Source organism: Bicyclus anynana, chromosome 2 (genome assembly GCF_947172395.1).
Source record: "Bicyclus anynana chromosome 2, ilBicAnyn1.1, whole genome shotgun sequence".
Taxonomy (NCBI): domain Eukaryota; kingdom Metazoa; phylum Arthropoda; class Insecta; order Lepidoptera; family Nymphalidae; genus Bicyclus; species Bicyclus anynana.
This window is the reverse complement of record NC_069084.1, coordinates 7695954-7720410: the sequence shown is the minus strand read 5'-3', so window position 1 is coordinate 7720410 and position 24457 is coordinate 7695954. Positions and strand designations below refer to the sequence as shown.

At 35.5% G+C, this 24457-nt stretch overlaps 1 protein-coding gene across 1 annotated transcript in view; it reads right to left on the bottom strand.

Moving 5' to 3' along the window:
• Positions 1-24457, bottom strand: part of LOC128198685 (cell adhesion molecule Dscam2-like) — a 206012-nt gene that overhangs the window by 97050 nt on the left and 84505 nt on the right. The window contains exon 5 of the mRNA XM_052885134.1: positions 8916-8958. Within this exon, the coding sequence (XP_052741094.1) occupies positions 8916-8958 (43 nt within the window). The remainder of the gene's footprint in view (positions 1-8915; positions 8959-24457) is intronic.

Here is a 24457-nt window from a genome sequence, read left to right as displayed (position 1 = left end):
GTGTTCCACAAAAATGTAGTACACTATGTTCTAATTTCTAACAAATAAAACATTCTAACATCAATAGTTTTTGCAACGCACGCGATGTATACAATATTTTCCGTAATTTTTGTATACCTAGGGTTACATTATTGAAGTTTCCGGAAGGATCCCTAATTATTTTGAAAATATAATAGGTATAGCCTATAGCCTCCCTCGATAAATCGGCTATCTAATACTGAAATATGTTTTCAAATTGGACCAGTAGTTCCTGAGATTAACGCGTTCAATCAAACAAACATACAAACTCTTCTGCTTTATAATACGTATATTAGTATAGATACTGTTCCGTACAGGTATGATCTACCAAAGACGTCACCACCACATCGATAAAATCGTAATAGTTAACATTCATATACCCAGTACCTCTAGAAATGCCGTGAAGCTACCATTAAAAAGAACTAACGCATATGGGACTCCACAATTTCTATAGCAAAAACCACATAGGTAGTTAGTTTCAAACAAATGTTTCGAAACTTCCATTCAAATTAGTCTCCCGAGCTCTCTTCATTAAAGAAAAAGTTTTATGAAATGTATTTCAGGTATTTTTCATAGTTTTTTTCCATTTTTCCCTTGTTACGGAGTTTTTACATTAGACCTGTGCTATAGTGCAGAGCAGTTGCAAAACATAGATGTATGTTTTGACGGCCTCTGACGTCCTGGTCCAGGTCTGGGTGGTGGGAGGCTTCGGTTAGTTACCACCCTACCGACAAAGACGTACCGCCAAATGATTTAGCGTTCCGGTACAATGTCGTGTAGAGACCAAAAGGGGTGTGGATTTTCATCCTTCTCCTAATCAATCAAAATCAGCCCGCTTCCATCTTAGACTGCATCATCACTAATACCATCAATAAAAATAAATAAAAAACATGGGATGCAACCTTAAAAGTCTGTAAATTGTGCTTTGGAGAGGCCGTTAAGCTAATAGACGTTTTCATTGCTATCTTCCAGTGATCATTACAGATCGTATCATTATTGTTATCCTAAGCTTGACCAAACAGCATTACAAAGCATAGTGCGTTTAGGCTCCATATCCCATATGAATGAGTACTGGTCACAACCCCATTCACTCCTACAACATTTTTCAAGATTGACACTAAATTTTTGACCACAGAATTTTTTCAAAAGTTTCTATGGTAAAGTGTAAAAACGTCAAAGATCTATATTCAATATAAATGCGGAATTAATCTACAGGTACAATTCCGCAACATAGAGTTACGAAATAAACTTAAAATTGTCGTTAAAACTGATGAAACTCTTTGTGGTACTATACTACCCAAGGGCAGTTCATCTTTCGAATATGACGTGTGACTATTCATCCCACGGACAGATAAGTGGGTAGAGCTGCGACGTAATATGAATGTATGGGAATTGCAGTCAATCCGAACCTGTGCGCACATAAGACATGATCCCTCTGTCAGTAATAAAGTGAATTTCAGTGAAGAATAAGAACACTTATTTCTCACCCCGCAAGGTCAACCAAATACGCCCACCATTATAGCGGATTACCAATCAATATCTAACACCTACAATTACATCCAACACCACTTCTACTCCCACAACTCCATTAGGGTGTAGGTCTGTGTGTGGCAGTTCATAATTTCAATAGATTTAATGGTAATGATCATTATATCATAATTCATCTTTCAATAATAGGTACTTTCTCGCTATGCTTGCTGTGTAGTTCAGTATCAACCACACGCAGCGCTTGGCATTTCTCATCGGTACACATATCATCTGGTTTGTTGAAAAGTTCGCATAGTTTCACAGCATAGCTTCGCCTCCTCGCACAGCTTTCTCGTGCATCTACGAGTATAGCGGAAGATGCCTTTGCGAGTAAAGTTTAGCTATACGTTGATGTGAACACGGGTAAACATTTTTCATTGAAAAAACTTGTTATGCGTGGTTTTCTGCCTGTATACCTTTGAACGTTTTAACAATAGCTTGTCATTGGCTTTAGTTATTAGAGCTATTGTTTAGCTTTGTTGAATTTAACTCTTAGGCCATTCACCCAGGAAACTATTGACTCGTGGATTGTACGCTTATGCGCTTTAATCGCTTTTCTGTCGCTTCCATATTATTTCGCTATGTTCCGCACACTACGCAACGCGTCGCGTCGTTGACGGCCTCCGTGGCGCAGTAGTATGTGCGGTGGATTAACAAGACGGAGGTCCTGGGTTTGATCCCCGGCTGGGACGATTGAGGTTTTCTTATTAATTTGGTCCAGGTCTGGCTGGTCGAAGGTTTCGGCCATGGCTAGCTACATTACCGGCATTGACGTGCTGATAAGCGATTTAGCGTTCCGGTACGAAGTCGTGTAAAAACCGAAAGGGGTATGGATTTTCATCCTCCAAACAAGTTAGCCCGCTTTTCTTAGCATCATCACTTTCACGTCTTTGTGCCTTTTATCTAGATGTCTGATGTCTTATCTGGTGTAGCCATTTTGGATTGATTCTGAATCGATCCAAACTCTCTCATTTATCACTTGCATTTCGCAGTTGTTGGTGATGGGTCTAAGCTCCATATACCCAAAACGTAAGAATGGCCTGGCCCTGTAGTGGACTCTTAAAATAGTCTAATATCAATGAAGTTAATTTCCTTTATGGAAAATCCTTATTAAGTATACTGTTCGTTAGAGAACATTTTAGTGCTATTAATTAAGTGAATAACATTCAAGTTATTTTGCAAATTAAATTAATGTGACAGTCAAAATGAAATTACGGATCCTTGGAATGGGTCCTTAATATTTAGGTACTATTTTTATGAGATTCCATGAAGCTGTTTTAGTCGAGATGATTCTCTCAATATTTCATAAAACGTCCGGATATTTATATAAATTGGCGACTTTTAGCAGTCGATGAAAATGAAACGTATCTAGATAGATTCATTTACCTACCTATATTTGCAGTGCCTTTGAGAGATCAACCCATATTCGGCTCACTGCTGAGCTCGAGTCTCCTCTCAGAATGAGAGGGATAAGGCCAATAGTCCACCACGCTAGCCCAATGCGGATTGGCAGACTTCACTAACGCAGAGAATTAAGATAATTCTCTGGTATGCAGGTTTCCTCACGATGTTTTCCTTCACCGATTGAGACACGTGATATTTAATTTCTTAAAATGCACACAACTGAAAAGTTGGAGGTGCATGCCCCGGACCGGATTCGAACCCACACCCTCCGGAATCGGAGGCAGAAGTTATATCCACTGGGCTATCACGGCTCGCTTGAGAGATAGAAAATTATGTTTTAACCAATTATAGACCGAAATATACTTAACTTGTTTGATAATTTAATCCTATAAATTAAAAAAAAATATGTTTATTATGCTTTAGTTTTATCGTTATTGCAACAGATTTAATGAAATGAAACAAAATTCAGACAAACAATAAACTGTCTGTCCAGTTGGTTTGGTGCCTTAGGATCACCAGGTTTTGTTTTAAGTCCTGGGTCAGGCTATGAAATACTGAGTTTTTTTTAATTTAAAAGTTACCGTGTTTGTGTGCTCACAAGTCACAACCCGCTTCGGTCCCGGTCATTATCATAAAAATCTGAAAATTATCGTTAATTTTCAGATGTTAATGATAATGACCCATTTGACTCCTAAATGGAAGACCAGTCGTCCAACGTATCCGTTACGTGACATGTAAAAATATAAAGTAAACCCACTAAGGGCAATAGTCGGCTTCTTCAACGCAGACGGGCTCACCGATAAAATACTCGCGATAAAATACTCGCGGGCCGCGAATGGTTAAAGAGTCAAAATTATGACCCGCCTATCCACATTAGAGCAGCGTGGTGGGTTTAAGCTATACTGTTGACTTTTAAACGATTATTTTCACATTTTATTTTATAGAGATAATTAATGTTACTAGTGCGTCAAAACTGACGCAGACAAATGTGGATAATTGTCTGAGCCCTCATTCGCACGAGAGCTTTTTAACGGACGTTAAAAAAGCGTTCAAATACGACAAATGCGTTTATAAGTATAAGTTCACACGACGCTTTTTTTCGAGCAGTGTTATATTTTCAATTTTGGGCGTTGGAAATAGAGCTTCATTTAACTTTTAACTATATTTGAAAGCTTTTTTAAGGCCCATTAAAATAACTCTCGTGCGAATGGGGGCTTAATCTCAATGAATCGCATAGTAAAGTTTTGTAGGCACCTAACATGTTTATAATATAAAATGTCGTTGCCTACTGGTCCGTTTCAAATATACTGAATCAAACCAAATTCACGTACACAAAAAGCATTTTAGAGATTTTGGTACCATTATGTTTTATGTTAACGATTCGGAATGATATATTTACATACAGGGCTCGTAATGTTTACCTTACACTCCCATATATCTCCGATATCGTGCCCACTTGAGACGGTGCGGTCCTCGTCCTCGTGTCACACGGTAAAGAGAAACCGATGTATTGCGAAGGATATCCAATTCTTGTTTCTTCAAGCAGTGTTTTGATTGGAAACGTGAGTGGGTATATTGTACTCACACAAATAAACAGTGTAACATACAAATTACATTGTTTATTTGTGTGTGTGGCTGTGGTTCGTGGTTTTGTTCGCATAGATCCCGTTCGCGTTGCAAAGTTGAGATAAAATACATTTCATCTCGATTATTACTCGTGATAGCTCGACTAATACAGTGTATGATGCCTTCGATTCGGAGGGCATACAATGGCGTATCTAGATCGACATTAAGTCTATTATTAGTATCTTATAGAATTCCATCTCGGTAGCCCAGACTACTAGGGTGGGCACAGGTCCATTCTAGGGTGGGCACGGACGCTATATACGCCTATGGGCATAGGTTTGAATCCCATTCGGGGCGTGCACCTTTTCAGTTTTATGCATTTAAGGAATTAAATATCACATGTCTCAAACGGTGAAGGAAAAAATCGTGAGGAAAACTACTACGTATGTAAAGTCTGCCGATCCGCATTGGGTAAACGTGGTGGAGTAAGGCCTAACCCCTTTCACTCTGAGAGGAGACTCGTGATCAACAGTGAGCCGATTATGGGTTGTTGATGATGATGATGAATAATATGGCCGCCGGATGCATCACGTGATAAATAAGTAGCCAAGTTGACAGCCGCTGGATTGTCAAATACCGATTGTGTAAGGGTATACAAGACTGACACCCAGCGAGACCCGCCCCCCTAGCCAAGTAGCACTTCGATTCTCTTTCTACAATCGCTAACGATTCGAAATCTAGTAAGATGTATGGAAATGACATTTGCTATTGACAGGTCACGTGATCTTTTCATTCATCATTCCCATATGTTTTTCTAGTTTTCGAAGCGTTAGCTATCGTAGAAAAAGAATCGACGTGCCACTTGGTTGAGTTGGTCTGAGCGAGCCAGCGGGTAAAACATTACACTTACCATTATATGTTTGATCAACTATTATTATAAAATGTCTCCGAAATCGTTTTTAATACATAAGTAATTAATATCTACGGTGTAACAGTCGGTGATATCGTAAATTTATCAAGACAAAGGACGCTCGCGCAGTTTTCCAATAATATTCACGTTTCAATTGAAATCGAATATTTTATCTTTTATTTTCACTTCAGCTGTAACTCGCAAACTTTTCGCAAATTCGATATAAATATTGGACAGAAGATGGGTATTGAAATGGAACTTATATTTTGATTTTACATTTTATACGATTTGTAAAGATACGACCACATTTCGAAAAACTTACGGATGTTAAAAACGTATGTACATATGTATTTATAATAAGTACTAATAGATATGTAATTATGTATTTAAATTCTATTACCAAATTTTTACATTAGGGCTAGGTATACTAACTTATTTTAGTTATTTATAATTAGTTTATTTTTTAGTTTGAATGTAGGTATTAGTTAAGATTATAAGGTTGTGTTAGCTGTGCTCATGGCGTTACCTACCCGATTTGTGGTTTCAGATTAAAATCAGCGTACATGTCCTGATTCAAATGGTCACGTAGCTCGTACGAATGAGGCCTCAATGTTAGATTTTAACTATATTCTTCGAAGCGTTGCTTGCTAAGTGACTGGCAACTAGGGTCATGATTTCCATTTTTACAAATTATACTGGGGTAGAATTTAAAAAAATATACATGATTGGACGATTGAGTCTGGACCTTTGAAACCTGTTACCTCCCAAAGCCACCATAGTTCAAACACCATAGTTTCCTACAATACTACACTTAGAGCTTCTTTTTTATTCTCTACATGTCAGCCCTTGACTACAATCTCACCTGATGGTAAGTGATGATGCAATCTAAGATGGAAGAGGACTAACTTGTTAGGAGTAGGATGAAATCCACACTCCTTTCGGTTTCTACACGACATCGTACCGGAACGCTAAATCGCTTGGCGGTACGTCTTTGTCGGTAGGGTGGTAACTAGCCACGGCCGAAGCCTCCCACCAGCAAAAGCTTGTGACAAACTTTCAACTTTTATAAAATTACAGGCTTCTCAATATATAAAAATTATTGTAAAAAAAATATTTTTATGGAATATAATTGACATTTCAAACAGCATCCGCCAATTAATAACGGAAAGTAATATAAAAGGTCAGCTTTCGTGGACATCACGGCAATTTTCATTTCATTTTTCATATGGTTCAGATATAAATGTATTGGAGCGAGACTATAAATAAAAGTGGTCTTCAGCAAATAAAAAACCTGAAAAAAAAACACAACTAACGGGCAAATACTAATCACTCTATCACACTAATATTATATAGGCGAAAGTTTGTGTGTAAGTGTGAAAGTGTGTAAGTGTGTAAGTATGACTGTTCCTCTTTTACGCTGCGGCTACTGAAGCGATTTGGCTGAAATTTGGAATGAATTTTACTCTAGATTAACACATAGGCTACTTTTCATCCCAGAAAAATCCATGGTTCCCGCGGGATTTGTGAAAAACTGAATTCCATGCGGACGAAGTCGCGGGCGTTCATACATATAATTTTTAGATAACCAAACCGTATTGAAGCGGTGCGGTGTGGTGGTGGTGGGCGGCATATTATTATCTCTAATAAGATAAGAAATCTTATTTATTTTAAATTATGTATTGTTGTTTATAAAATGTTATTCATCAACACAAATGTTATTGTTCTAAGCTTATTTATCAAATTATTTTCATTAAATTAAGAACAAATTAACCATTAATTAATAATAAATGTGTGAAATGACTAGCGATTTATATACCCTAATTTTTATCTTTAGTATAGTGGTAAAATAATTTTCCAAAAAGCCATGCTATTTATGAAAGGCATAAACTTATCCTCGTATTCTCACGGGAACGGGAACTACACGAGGCTACTGAATTTTGATACTCTCCCACGTCGTGACTACTTAACCGAAATAGCTGAAATTTGGAATTAAGATAGATTATAGCCTGGATTAACACATAGGCTACTTTATATCCGGAAAAAAATAACATATTTATTTATGGCGAGTAACAATGCAGGGCGCAGCTAGTTGATCATAAATTAATAAAGTTTTGTAGTAACTCTTGAAGCAAGGGGTCTTTCATGTAAGTTTAATAAGCACTCTACAATATTGCTACAAACTACGTGGAGTTTCGTATTTATTATACCTACTCGTATGTATTTGTATACATCAAATACTTCGTATGCTTGACTGGTAAAGAAAATGTTATAATGTTATTTGTTTCGACCGTGAGAGATGTAACTTTATTTCTGGACTTTTCAATTTTGTCTTGCAACAGAAAAATAAAACAAGTCTGTCTCATAATTTGATTCCGCTTCAAATAAGATATCTCTATTCTATATTATTAATATTATAAAGCTGAGGAGTTTGTTTGATTGTTTGTTTGCTTGAACGCGCTAATCTCAGGATCTACTGGTCCGATTTGAAAAATTCTTTCAGTGTTAGATAGCCCATTTATCAAGGAAGGCTATAAGCTATTTACCCTGTATGCCTAAGGGAACGGGAACCAACCAGGTGAAACCGCACGGCGTCAGCTAGTTATACTTTTATACTAATATTATAAAGCTAAAGAGTTTGTTTGTTTGTTTGTTTGATTGAACGCGCTAATCTCAGAAACTACTGGTAAGATTTGAAAAATTCTTTTAGTGTTAGATAGTATAGGAAGGCTATAGGCTATATATTATCCCCGTATTCCTACGGGAACGGGAACCACGCGAGTGAAACCGCGCGGCGTCAGCTAGTCGTTTATAATTTTCCTTTAATTTTAGTTAATATTTACAAGTTTCGCTGTTTTCAACCAGATTAAAAATATCTAGTCTTCGGTGTATAAACAAATTTTTAAATTCAGAGCTTTGCGTTATGGAAATAAATTTATAAAAACCCGTTACATCGACTAAAAGCATTGATTGTACTTATTTAAAGTGCAATACAAATAAAGTAACCGGACGATTGGCTACCTTTTAACGCAGAACGCAGCGGTTTTTGTTTGCTAAAAAAATCGAATAAACCATATTTACTCGATTTTTAGCGAATGATGGCCTTGGAAATATAAAAGTCAAGCCGCGACGCCCCGCGGTTTCACCTGCGTAGTTCCCGTTCCCGTAAGAATACGGAAATATAAAATATAGTCTTTGGCACTCACCAATACCGTGGCTTTCTAGTATTTAATTCATACTGTACTGAATTATCGAAATCGGTTTTGGAGTTCCAGAGATAACCCCTGGCCCTAAAACACCACAAATTTTACAATTTTCAATTAGACAATAATTAACATAGAGTATATATTGATTTACTTTTTACTTTAACATTGATTAAAGTAAAAATTAATATTATGTCAATTTCAAGAATAGTTTTTCACATCCCCCAGATAGATCTAGAGATTAGCGTGTTCCGCAAACTCTTAATTAGAAAAAGTCAATTTATACTTACATTTGGCCATAACCAAATTTGTCTTTTAATGTGCCCGTTGTACCTGAAAAAGAAATAAAAGTTCGTGTTTAATTTACTATTTATATAAGATCAAATCAGTGCTGCATACTTTCTTTTTGGATAGGAAGTATGTAGCAAAATGCTGAGTTAGGGCCTTTTTTTAGGTTATGCCACATATTGCAGGGCGTTCTTCTTTTATTGTTCTAGCTATAAGCTATATATTTAGAATTTAATATTGTAATGTGTGGCACTGCCTAAAAATAAAGATATTTCTTTCTTTCTTTGTAATTTAATAAAGTTCGATTATTATTATATGATTCGCTTCATTCGAAGATACAAATAACTAGGTAGTTTCTATTGGATAGAAGCAGGCGTTACTTTGCGGAAGTTCATCATGATTATATAATGATTTATTTATTTTGCTATCATTCGCGAAACCGGTTTCGGGGTGAAACGTACGTAGAGAGTATTTTGCCGGACCTGGGTGACGTTGTCGCATGGGTTCGTCGACTTTTCGCGGATGATAGCAAAATAAATAAATCATTATATAGGTAGTTTCTTTTATTCAATAGGCATAATTCGCAATTTAGAAAATCTATTCTTAATCGATACAACTCCTTTTTTTTCAGTTTCCCACTTCTAAAGTCAATCTCTTCAGAGATAATTATTATCTTTTATTTGTTACAATTAAAAAGACCATTTAAAACTTGAAATGTTTCAAAATTTATTAAATGTCATTAACCGACATCCAAATAAAGTGGGAGGTCTTATGTTCGGCTGTATGTATGTTATTTGTTTAAAAGTCACTACTTATTATTTGACGCATAGGTATGTACTTTAGTATTAAAATTGGCTGTCCAAAGTTATATTATATTACTAGTGGGCGCTTAAAAATATATGTAAACTTTCAACCCTTATTTCCCTTCTATTAATATTATCGCATGTTTAAATTTTCAAAATATCTTCAATGTACAGAAATGGAAGTGCTACAGTTTTATTATAAGTACTTATTATATTTCCGTTCCTATTTTCTTTTTTCCTATGAGTATTCCTACATAAATATGAGTAAATTTTTGTTTCGTAAACATCGAATATTCGGATGTAGTAAATAAAAATGTTTGAATAAGGCGTGCGATTTCTATAACTGATCATGCATTTGACCAGCTTCAATACACTTTTCTTATTCTATAATTATAGCTCAAAATATGAAAATAATTAATTGATTTTGTAGTCTATTTTAAAATATTTAGTATATTATAAACATACCTATTAACTAGCTGATAATAATTATAGATATTGCATATTTTTTTGTAGACAATTTTTGACAAATTATATTAACTGCTAAAACATTTTCAGATAAATGGGCATTGGATAGCATTGCCAAAAGCTAAATTGCCTTATACTTAAAATTTTTACCAAATTAAAATCAAATCAATTTTTTTTATTCTTTACCAGTTAGCCCTTGATTACAATCTCACCTGATGGTAAGTGATGATGCAACCTAAGATGAAATTGGGCTCACTTGTTAGGAGGAGGATGAAAATCCACACCCCTTTCGGTTTGTACACGACATCGCTAAATCGCTTGGCGGTACGTCTTTGCCGGTAGGATGGTAATTAGCCACGGCTGGAACCTCCCACCAGCCAGACCTAAACCAATTAAGAAAACCTCAATAGGCGCAACCAGGGAAGGAAGCTGGAGCTCCGTGTTGTAAATCCACCGCGCTTAACACTGCGCCACGGAGGTCGTCAAAATTTGAGGCAGTATAAAAGATCCTAAGCAATGTAGACAAATATTAAACAAATAAATACCATTACATTTAATATTATTGATATTACAAACGTTGTCCTTAATGGGACACACGCAGACAGAGTTGGCATATTACTAGCGTACTGGGGCAAATATTTGCCTTAGAAGTTATTTGGCTACAGCAAACAGTATATTTGAGTTTGCTGTTCTGTTGGCAAAATGTTCATATAGCTTTAATTATGTCTGCGTAAAGTCACTAGGCAGTTCCTTCTTTGATTACAAGCAATAACTGCTCTATTTTGATTAATTATATAAATACCTATTATAACAAACTTTTTTTTTCTACTTATTTCGTAATCTACTTAATATAAAACCTCAAACCTTGGCTGAGTTTGTTGTGGGCTCATCTTGGACCAAGGCGATGGAACCCTCGTAACTTTAATTTTAAGTTTTCGACTATTATTACCACCATTAGATTAAATTAAATTATGACATAATCCTGACCTTTCAAAATTGCTTGTAAACTAAACCTAATTAAAATAAATAAATTTTGATTTTTTTTGAATATTGTATCACAAAGCTCTTCATTCTTCCAGGTCGTATGGTAATGTTAATTACCACAAGGGTAAGCCGTGCTATTGTGCTGTCTATTATCACAAAAATCACTCGTGCTATAGTTTGGCAACTTCGTTCGTAACACTCCCGATGGTCTGCGCAGGCCGGGGGACGGATAGCGATGAATGAAAAGTCCATGACTGATGCACTGCACTTCCCCGCACGCACGATTTCACAAGGGGAAAGACTGCGCGGATAGTCTTTCCCCTCGTCGCCCGTATACCATGGGAGTGTCATCTACAAACATGCCAGACTCGTCAATGTTAGTAGTTGCGGCGAAAGTTTGTATGGATGTTTGTTACTCTTTAAAGTAACAAATACCCATACAAACTTTCGCTTTTATAATATTAGTAGGCAGTGTAGATGAAAAGATTTTCATTAATTAATTTCTGAAATTTGAAATTCCACCTACATTAAATACATTAATTGCTGCATTAAGCGTTGTCGCGTGACGCTATCAGATCATCTTGTTCTATCAGGACATTAACTTTATTTATAACTAGCGGACGCCCGCGACTTTGTCCGCGTGGAATTCACTTTTCACAAATCTTGCGGGAACCATGGATTTTTTCGGGATGAAAAGTAGCCTATTTGTTAATCCAGAATATTATGTATCTTCGTTTTGAATTTAAGCCAAATCGGTTAAGTACTTGCGGCGTTAAAGAGTTACACACATCCAAACAAACATCCTTACAAAGGAGATGGCCCAAAATTGTATGGAGGCCAGGTCCAGTCATTGTACCCTGGCGGAAATAAAAGAAAATATTTTTTTTAACTATTTTTGATAATACAAATCTACGAATTTACTTTAATTCTTTCGAAATAATATTCATTATCTCCCAAGAAATGCAAAACTATTAGGGTAATAATGGCGGATTGATGACGTTTTCAATGCAGTAATCGATTTGACATTTGCTGTCAATTGTCATGTCATAGTCGCTCTAAGGGCGCCATCTTGATATAACTCAAAAACTTGGGTTTTAATTTTATTTATTTCTTTTTATTTAGTTACATTTATTCACTTTAATAAATTTTAATAAGATCCTTGTATTTTTTAAATTTTAATGATACGTACAAGAGTGGACCTGAAATGGACCATCTCCTTTTCGCGTTTATAATATTAGTAGGATATTATTTCGCTATGTCAACTTTCGTTAGAGAACACTGACAAATCTTCTTTTTTTTACTATATAAAAATAAGTCGGGTTTTCCTTCCTGACGCTATAACTCCAGAACGCACGAACCGATTTCCACGGTTTTGCATTCGTTGGAAAGATCTCGAGCTCCGTGAGGTTTGTAGCAAAAAATTCAGGAAAAGGTAGGCGTAGGGTAGGGGTAGGGTAGAGTAGGGTAGGGTAGAGTAGGGTAGGGTAGGGTAGGGTAGGGAAGGGTAGGGTAGGATAGGCGGTAGGGTAGGGGTAGGATAGGGTTAGGATAGGTAGTTGAAAGTTTACATCGAGTTTCACGCGGACTAAGTCGCGGGCGTCCGCTAGTTTATATAATATTATCTTTGAATATAGTACCTACAAACTAAGTGTAGTATTTTACTCAGCTAATATTGAAATGTGCTACGGCGGCCTTGCCTTGTCACATCTCGCCTCTAGCTAATATTTCATCATAGCTTAGAGCTACGAGAATGTGCCACTTCAGTAAAAACGTTAGCTATGTTTATATACTTCACTTAGGGCATCATTATATATACGTAGCATGTTTATGCTACGTATATATAATGATATAACGCTCTAGCAAAGCCACATTTGGAATACTTAATAGAAACTGCACAGACACATCTTAACAAATTACAACGCACACAAAACAAATTGATCAAGACTATTTCATTACAATTTTTACACACCAACAAAAGATCTTTACACTAAAACAAAACTGTTCAATATCACGCAACTATACACATACAATACCTGTCTCATAATTAAAAAAATCATGACCAACACACTACATTCTACTATAACATTTAAGCATAGGACTAACAAACTCAATCTCAGGAATAAATATAAAATCAATATTTGGCGACCACGGACAAAAACCTATGGAAATAAAAACATATTATGTGAGGGTGCTCAGTTATATAACAATCTGCCAAACTCCATTAAGGAGTTAAACAACATAAAAGCATTCAAGAAATCGATTAAATCCTACATCCTCACAAACTTGGACAAAATATTGAAAAAACAATGTAATTAAAATTTTGTTACAATAATGCATGCTGTCTGCAAAAATGACGATATGTTAACTCTAAGTTAAGTGAACAGTACGTTCTTTTTTGGAGAAATAAATATCTTTAAACCGATATATAATGATTCATTTATTTTGCTATCCTCGTACGTGTAATCTTTGCAATTGCACGTTGTAGAGTCAACATCTCCTGAGGATGTTCCGGTTTCGGGGTGAAACGTACGTAGAGAGTATTTTGTCGGACCTGGGTGATGTTGTCGCATGGGTTCGTCGGCTTTTCGCGGATGATAGCAAAATAAATAAATCGTTATATAATCAAGATGAACGTCCGCAAAGTAACGCCTGCTTCTATCCAATATATTACGTATGTCTAACATAATTTTTTGTTTAATATTTTCTTTTCTCAAAATATTGTTTACTAAAATTATGTTAACCTCATATTATTTGTGTTATGATATGTTTCGTTTTGTTGGATTTCTATGGTGTGAGCTTATGGTCCTTACCTTGTTTTAAAACACCCATGTATCTTAGGTATATGAGCTCATGGCAGATGCCCCTCGGTTTTACCCGCGTATTTCCCATTCCAATGGGATTATGGGATGAAAATATATTATGTAGGGATGGCTATGTTACCCGATGAAGATGTAGCTCTCTTTCTCTTTTATTAGCGCCGTAAAATAGGCTGATAACTATACCACAATAATATGATTCATCTGATGTATGGTGATAACTTAACATCATCTCAACCATAACAGACGCAGATAACTTATGTTAATTCTTATATTTTAAGCATTTTGTGGATAAAAATAACATGATCTAATAAACAAAAGTACCCCAGTAGTTTACATAAACAGCTATCCGACAAATATGCAAACCCAGTAAAATAAATCTATTCAATTGCCAAAGAAATACTTTTGCTTATAAGGCAAGCGTTAGATTTCGTTTGTTCGAATCAAGCTTTCAGACGTTTTCTTTCAAAATTGAACTCTGTTGTTTCCGCTCAGAATTCATTTTTGTTAAAACTGATTTCTAATACTAAGAGAATCCTAGCCATCTATTCTGTATGTACTCATCCCAAAGGCTATTACATCAGAAACAGGGCTGTCACACTCCAATTTACAACTTGTCCGACAAATAAAATCATATGTACTACGGAAAGAAAATTCAAAATCTAACAAAAAGACTTTGATAAAAAATCATTATCTTTTTCCCCTTTCCTGTGTCTATCGGAGGAGGATCGTTAGCCTCTGAATCATAATCCGCTATAAAAAACAATGCTAAGTTTCAGGCCCTGCACATCCACTGATGTACCGTCCTTCAAGGAGGGATAATGGCTGTACTGTGCTGGCAAATTCGTTTACAACACTCCCGATGGTCCTCGCGGGCCGGGAGGGAGGTAGCGATGCCCCGCTCGCACGACTTCATACCCGCGCAGTCCTTCCCTCTGCTCCCCGCGCGCAGTCATTTCCCGCCGTCACCGGCACATCATAGAAGTGCCTTACAAGTAGAAAATCAAATTCAAATTTCGACAGTATATATTTTTACTCGTAAATCTTTTCATATGGACGAGTATGTTACGCGATTACTTAATTATTACTTATTACTTAAGTATTTTTTATGTAACTTTAGTGTTAACTTTAATAAAGTATTGTATGTTTGTAAAACAAATAATATTATATACTAAGTATGCTTAAAAAAATCTGTAGGTTCTTAAAAGTTACATTGCAAATATTGTCTTTGATAAATAATTATTTGTGACGTATCTAACTCGTTTTAACTCGAAAAGTTTATAGTAAAAAGAAAATTCTCATACTTTTACAGCTTGAGTATTTCAATATCATTTTATAGGGACATTTATTATAAAAAGGGAAAGAAAGACAGACCCAAATATACGGAACCCTAAGAAATACGGGTTGCCAAGATAATCGGTTTAATCAACGCTTTTTATTTTCGTTCGTATAACTTAAATATTAGTCTTATCAAATCCCTTTTGTCAGCCCTTGAATAGGATCGCCCGATCGGAATTTAAAGCATCTTTCTTGAGAATTGAATCACGCCCTCGAACGATTTAGGACGACTTCTCCGGATCCTGCAACTTTTGAATGTTTTACATTGCAAATAAGTGAAATCTGTACACTTCTTATATTTAGAACGAATCGTGCATTGTGACTGAATAGTCGCAATCATATAAAATGTTATTGATAGTGATTAATTTTACTATTATTCGCAAAAATACGACGAAATCAAGCGACAATGACACCCACATCCAGTAAAATGTCATCTACGAACATTTCACACCGGAAAATCATCAAGGCCAATTCACTAACTTTGACGTATGTTAGTTGACATTATATGAAATTGAGATTGTCACCCGGCACCTACTGACGTGAATATCATACAGTAGGTAGATAGATTTCTCAGTTGATTTAATGTTAATTTTAATAGGTTGTTAATAAAGACTAAATTAGTGAATAGACCAGCAGGAGATGTTGAGATCCTGCAATGTTCAACTGCGCAGTATCCGTTTGATCTGAATTTTAATTAAATGGATATTTATCGCTTATAATAAATAAAAAAAACTTCTGCAGTTTACCAAATTAAATATGTTTTAAACGAAAATTTCACAAGTTCATCAGCACGAATATTGATGTGTATAATATTTCCAATGCAAATTAACCAATTTATTTAAAGTATCTACAGACACTCAATTTATACTACTTTACTAGAAGCAGACATCTGCGATTCCCCTACGGGTGAATATCGGATAACTTTCTTTCCTTTTATCTATATAGTTATAATATAACTGTAACAGGTCAAATTCGGTACGTTGAAGATATTTTGAAAATTATTATTGAAGGATAAACAATCGATACTGAAGCAAAAAATATATTTTTTTCGATTTCTTGTTCATTGAGGATATTTTCAAACTATTTCAAATGTACAGAATTTGACTTGTTACAGTTTTAATATGAGTTATAACTTAAGATTGTAGTGTTTTTATAACTCAACAGTATGTGTTTCGAGTACATCTCTATCTCTCTCTGTCTTACACGATACTATAGATAGAGAGGTATAGACCATAAAACAGTCATTGTTGTCATAGTTAATCCAATGTGCCGGTCATATGTGCTTGACAAGGGTGTGACGTTATATTTAAGCAGCCGAGATTATTGTGACTCGAATTGAAAGATACGAAGGTTACGAGTATATATTGGACAAAAGCCTTTATTTTATCTTTGGCATACAATACGCATGTGAGCATGTGTGTATCTTAATGTTATTAACACTGTCTCTATAGTTCTTGGCTTTATGTTTATTACATTGGTCCCAATGTTTTTGATTATTCGTTAATATCACTAAGTCCTTTTTTATCGTATATACTTATACATCGTTTATATGCCCTTGATTTTATTTAATGTTTTCTTTCGCCTGAACTGTTCAATCTATTTTGATAAATTTTGGTATAGAAGTGAATTAAAACTTTGAGCAAAACATAATTTTATTCGGGAAATATACTTTTGATTTTTATAATACAGAACTAAATATAATTAAATTTTACATGATAAAAAGTAATTATGCCATGGCCACGGCCGCGTATTTTGAAACTTATACTTATGTATATCCAATGCACGCCATTGACGATCAATAATTCTCACGTTTCTGCAGCACCCACGACTATAACTGATCGTGTATTGGTCGCTGCGTGCATGAGGGATCGACTTATAAAACCTCTTTGCTGCCGTTTGCGTTGCAGAAACGTGAGAATGATTGACCGTCAATGGCTGACTCAAGAATAGCGAGCTTTCCTACGCTGTTGGTGATGTGGCGTACTCTTTACTCAATCAAATGGTTTTATTTTATTAAATATTGAAAGTAGATGATCATATCGTACTATAATATTATAAACGCGAAAGTTTGTATGGATGTATGGTTGTTTGGATGTTTGTTACTCTTTAACGCCGCAACTACTGAAGCGATTAGGCTTGAAATGTAAATAGATTTTACTCTGGATTAACACATATGCTTCTTTTTATCCTAAAGAAATCCATGGATTTGAAATCCACGCCTCGGCTACTTACTTACTTACTTACTACTTTTTATTTTGGAAAAATCCATGGTTCCCGAGGGACTTGTGAAACTAAATTCCACGCGGACGAAGTCGCAGGCGTCCGCTAGTTTAGAATAAAATCAATTTCCCCTAGGGAGAAAACAAAAGTACATTTTCACAGAAGTACAGATTTCACCGACTTTATTGTTTTCTAAGTAACCTTATTAGAAGTAAATTAAAAAGTATATAATTTCTATGCAGACAAAGTGGTAGGCATTCGCCAGTAGTAAATATCGTATAATGTTCTACCATGAAAGAATAATAAACCTCAATATTATACCAGGTACACGTATTCCGCGTATGTTCTTATGAAAATATTTTGCTTTCTTTCTTCACATGCGTTAACATCAAAACCATTCACAAAGGGAAGTTGCTTCACAATATTATTACTTAAACATTTCCCAGAGATTCCAATATTTCGTACCCCCAATATTCCCTGGCGCCTGGCAAATCCCAAAGTAAAACAATCTTGTACCCTCCCTAATCAATATCCCGCGAACTCGAATACGAACTTAGTTTATTTACTACCAAAATCTTCATGTATGTTATTCATTGTATGTAAAAGTCAATTCTGTACAAGTAGATAGAGATCAAGTCTTAAGCGATTAGCGGTGTTTGGTTACATAAATTTGCCTGTACCAATACTTCAAAATGAATATTAAAAAAAATCTCAAAACTATCTTATAAGTCCTAACTTCATCATCAAACCAGCCTCTTAGTATCACATTACAGTCTAACTCACACTAATATTTTTTTTTATTTTTTTATTCTTTACAAGTTAGCCCTTGACTACAATCTCTGATGATGCAGTCTAAGATAGAAGCGGGCTAACTTGTTAGGAGGAGGATGAAAATCCACACCCCTTTCGGTTTCTACACGGCATCGTACCGGAACGCTAAATCGCTTGGCGGTACGTCTTTGCCGGTAGGGTGGTAACTAGCCACGGCCGAGGCCTCCCACCAGCCAGACCTGGACAAATTAGGAAAATCTCAATCTGCCCAGCCGGGGATCGAACCCAGGACCTCCGTCTTGTATATCCACCGCGCATACCACTGCCCCACGGAGGCCGTCAAATTGCGCAAGTAAATAAAGTAATCGGTGTAATCGCACTTTAAACTTCTTCTTTAAACGTTACAGTTTAACTTCTAAGGTTTGATTCACAGTTCTCATGCCATTTTAGGAGGGTAAGTGTTATCGCCGTTTAGTGTTGTAAATAGTAGTCTGTGACAGATATGACGTCGCTCGATCTAGTGTCGGCTTCAGTGTGCTCGTGGCGTTCGAGTCGTCCACATCTCTTGTTGTGTAATTCTTTATGGGTTACTTGGGATAGGCGGGGAGAGTGACTTGAGTGGAAAAGGGGAGTGTTTGATATCAGTAAAAGGCGCCTTTAACCCTACACACATCGTTCACAAGTACGTGACTCCACTCAAGGTCATTCTCTGCCATTCTAGGGTCTTATTTTGGTTACAGTTTAATTTGTTAATTAAGTTGTCCTGACAAGTGTTGTGAATCATAACCTTTGTTCTACATTAGTTTTCTTATATTTGCAATCACCTTTAGAGTCCTATAATATAAGTTAAATAAGAACTTGTAATAAATGTGATAGTAACACTGTGTTTGTCAAATCAAACTTCCTGGTAACATGCATTTTAGCTAATAAATAAATAAATATACTTAAACAATACACATCACTATATAGAACCAAAGTAAGCATACAGAGTAGCTTGTGTTATGGGTGCTAAGATAGTTGATATTATAATATTAATATACAATTATATACTACATATAAATACTTATATAATGTATAAATACACACAGACACTGGAAAACACTCATGCTCATCACACAAATATTTTCCAGTTGTGGGAATCGAACCCACGGCCGTGGATGCAGAAAGCAGGGTCACTCAGTACCCACTGCGCCACGTGGCCGTCAAATATAAAATTTACTTAATATTTGGTTTATTTGTTCTTCCAATAAAATGAAAATGTCTATTAAACAAACAGTTATTTATTGAAATGGTGACCCCGTAAATTAAAGGACAGCGTTGGTCAGCAAGATGGATTGACAATTTGAAATATGTCAGGAGGCCGTTAGTTGGTTATAAAATTTTGAAGTACCTTCGTATATTAAGCAGGTAGTTTACGTCCATCGGCTGATGTGATGATGATTATGTCTTTATAACATAAGTATTCAAAAAACTAGTTTTGGATTCTAATAGACTTCTGACACAATCTACCGATCTTTGATCTCGTTTCAATTGTACCACAACCGACCTTTGATCTCGTTTCACTTGTACCATACGCTGATACATAATTCACAGATAGCTTCTGCCTTCTAATGTATTAGAGCCGGCTGCTAAATATTTATGCTACACCCCAATCTGCTAATGAATTTAGTTAGTAATTGCGCCAGACGTTATTAATGCCCCGAAAATTTGCTATTACCTGGTGTCTGTTTGTTCTCCTAATGAGGCACCTGATGCTTTACAACGCCTTTGAAATATTGCTTCAAGTCTTAAGAGGTGTTTACCTACTGCGTGGCGGGAACGCGACGAGATCTCTTGTATTTCAAGTGTTTCAATTCCAAGTTCCGAGTTCTCTATTGTGAAAGCGAAATTCTTTTATTTAGATTGTTCTTTGACTGTTGAAACGTTTCGATTGTACTTTGCGTTTGTATTATACGTTTATTCTGGAAAATCTTTAAGCTGAATTGATTGGCGTCTTTTGGTTAACTAAAGCTTAAGGCAAAACCGGTGAGTGGACAGACTTGAAACTTTCTATTTCTTCTTTTTGTTTTATTGTCCTTTCACAATCTCAACTACACAAATCTAATTAATAATGAACAAAAAAAATCTACCATATAATAATAAACTTATTTTTAACTATCTATAGTAGAAAAAATTTAAAACGGATTATTTTTTAGCATAAAATTTTGACAGTCGACAAAATATATCGGCCCAACAATGCCTTAGGTCTCATTCGCACGAGAGTTTTTTAACGAACGGTAAAAAAGCGCACAAATTTAAAGTATGAAGTTAAATGAAAGTCTACTTCTAACGCCCAAAATTGAAACTGCAACACTGCTCGATAAAAAACTTGGTTGTCTGTAAAGTCGGTTTACTGACGATAGTTGAACGTGAAAACATAATAAGAAAATACTGATGGAATGGTTGCATTTTTCAAAAGAAAGTGTTCGTTTTGTCTAAAATACTGTTTAATAATATTCATAGAGCAGAATATGGGTACTTTATTTCTTGTAAAAAAAGTTTGCAACCTTAGAGCGTGGGAACGACGCATGACGTCATCTTTTTGCGAGAGTGCAGCCGGCCATCGAATTATAAGACGTTGTCACGTCAAAAAGCGCCGTGTTTTAAAAACGCTGTCGTGTGAATACTTGGGAATGCATTTGTTGCATTTGAACGCTTTTTTAACGTCCGTTAAAAATCTCTCGTGCGAATGAGGCATAAGGCATTGTTGGGCCGATATATTTTGTTGACTGTCAAAGTTTTACGCTAAAAATAATCAGTTTTGAAATTTTTCTACTCTATGTAGTTAAAAATTGTTCATTATTAATTAGATTTGTGTAGTTGAGATTGTGATAGGAGAATAAAACTAAAAGAAGAAATAGAAATTTTCAAGTCTGTCCACTCACCGGTTTAGCATTTAGCTTTAGTTAACCAAAAGACGCTAATCAATTCAGCTTATACATTTTCCAGAATAAACGTTCTAATTTGTAAGTTCTAAGACTTTGTTTATTTAATACTGTCAACAGCTACAATATAAGATTATGTGGCACCAAACCATATGTAAGTTCCACCATACATCCACAAACAATACGTATCTCTGACCCACATCAAGATACATAATGCATTTTCCCATACACATGTACACGTCAGTCTCAGCTCGAGGCTCGCATAAGCTTGCATATTTATGAGGCCCGCCCGTAATGAAGGCAGACTAATGAAGCACATGCCGTCTTGTATTTGGTAGTGTTATACATTTGTGGTGGAATTTACGAGTGTGATGTGAGTATCCGGTTATGTATGACTAGCATACGCCTGTAGTTTCACCCGCATCGCTTCCGTTAACGTGAGAATACGGATATAAAATATAGCCTAAAACATTCACAAACAATGTGGCTTTCTATTTTTTAAAATCAAAGCATCAAAATCAATCAATCATTCAAATCATTGCAGTATAGACTAACGTGAGCCGTGGTAGCCTAGTGGATATGACTCCGATTCTGGAGGGTGTGGGTTCGAATCCGGTGGGGCATGCACCTCCAACTTTTCAGTTGTATGCATTTTAAGAAATTAAATATCACGTGTCTCAAACGGTGAAAGAAAACATCGTGAGGTAACCCGCATACCAGAGATTTTTTTCAATTATCTGCGTGTGTGAAGTCTGCCAATCCGCATTGGGCCAGCGTGGTGGACTACTGGCCTAGCCCCTCTCATTTTGAGAGGAGACTCGAGCTCAGCAGTGAGCCGAATATGGGTTGATAACGATAGACTAAACGTACACTAACAACGTCGTCCGCGTGGTAAAGAACATTAAACTAAACCTATTTAGGTACTCCTTGAATCACTCTATCTAAAAAACCTACATTCGTTACTTAACTATGTAACGAATTTTTATTTGTAACGAAGCAAAGAATTTGTATGTAACGAATTTAGATCTAAATTCTATGCGTAAAAACGCATCGCATCAAACGGATTTTAGTATTCTTTGTATAGAAATTCATATACTCCACTGATCCGCATCGAACGGATTTTATCTACCGTGAAGTTAAAAATCTGTATGATGCGATGCGTCCAATACGTACGATTCGTATTCGTATAGGACGCCTACCATTATTCCGACGTGTGGATGACCTACCTTAGACTAACTAAGGTAGAAACTACATAAGCTTGCATATTTATGAGACTTACCTGTATTCTAATGAAGACAATATACGTATTTATACATTTATTAGCATATTACGTAAATGTATACCGTTTTAGTGAAATTAATATTTTATCTTAATCCTACGTGTACTTTGTATAAAGATATTCCTAAGTATAAAATGATTTGATCCCTTATAAAATGGTTTAAGTTTAAAAAACTTTGTGATTTGAGATCTTTTTCGTTATGTATTCATAAATGATTGTATTCTGTATTTTATTTTTGTAATACTATCTCCATATTAAATAAATAAAATACAGAAAATCAAAATTGTTATACGGATCTATTTGGAAACACAGAAATTGGTCTGAAATATCACATATTTTTTAATCCAAATTTCTTCGGAAACGAGATTTACGCGGGCGAAACCATGGGAAACAGGAAGTGTTACATACAATTCATATGTAATTAGTAGTTCTTGGTTCTCTGATATAAAGTTTCACACATAATAACATCGCAATTACGTTGAATATAATATTCCATGAATATCGTATAATCCTGCCAAATTCAAGACGGTATTTCATTAGTGTTCCTTCATTATGACGGCCGTAGTCTCATAAATATGCAAACCTATTTGGTTTGAACATACCGACGTCTCACTGTACAGTGTACATATTGGGTGATATTACATGTGTTATTTTACTATTTATTGCAGATGTCACGTATAACGGCCAGTTTCTTCATGTAAAGCTAAAATAACAGTAAAAGTAGTAAGTAGTAAAGAAGAATTTATTTTTCAGTGAACAAGACCGTCACTTTTGATTTATGACGTTACTTTGACTGTTACTTGCGATGAAGAACTGGCCGTAAATAGTGTTACAATCGCACATTGCCCAGGATTCGTGGATTTTTACAAGTACAGTTAGCATTGGTACAGTGACAGTCGCCGTTATGACGTTCATAATACGTACTATTATAATGAATCGCGGCAAACATTAAAAAAAAAGAGTGAAACGAACTGTCACCCGCACCATACTACATGAAACGAACTGTATCAAGTTAATTTTCTGTGATTAGCTTCATCTTGATGAGACGCTCAACTTTTTTATTTAGGAAAATTCTTGATTCTGGTAGCTAAGTGGGTTACCATGTAATAAAAAAATTCTGAAAGTTGGAACGAGATAATTTGTAGTACATTGTGGCTGTTAAGTTGTATAACTATTAATTAAGCAACAGTATAAAGAACAGCTGGTTAGTAAGAACTTTTAATAACCTAGTTATTGATACAAGTTGGGAGGAGGGGAGTTTACCAAAGGTTGTCTTAATTAGTCCAGGTCTGGCTGGTGGGAGGCTTCAGCCGTGGCTAGTTAGCACCCTACCGGCAAAGACGTATCGCCAAGCGATTTAGCGTTCCGGTACGATGTCGTGTAGAAACCAAAAGGATTGTGGATTTTCATCCTCCTCCTAACAAGTTAGCCCGCTTCCATCTTAGACTGCATCATCACTTACCATCAGGTGAGATTGTAGTCAAGGGCTAACTTGTAAATATTAAAAAAAAAAAGGTTGTTGCTAACCATATTTTGCTTAATTAATAGTAACAAATTTACAGGAAAGACCTAGCTGTAGGTACTCAGTTGTGGTTGCCAGTGAAGGGTATAGTTGTCAATGTAGTTACAGGCAATTAAATGCGTTGTAAATTTAACGTCATTCAAGATTGTTTATTTCAGCATATTATACAAATGAATATCTTAGAATATTTGAGATAACGCTACTAATGAAGCAAGAAAAAACTTAGATCGGTATCAATAATGCTGGAATGGATAGTAGGTACCTACATATACGTAAGTATATTTATATAACTTTTGATTAAGCAACAAACAAAAATAAAGTAATTTATTTTTGTTTGTTGCTTAATCAAAAGTTTGTTTAAAAGTTTTAAGTATAAATCAATACATAACATACAAATACATATACATCTGTATGCGAAATTT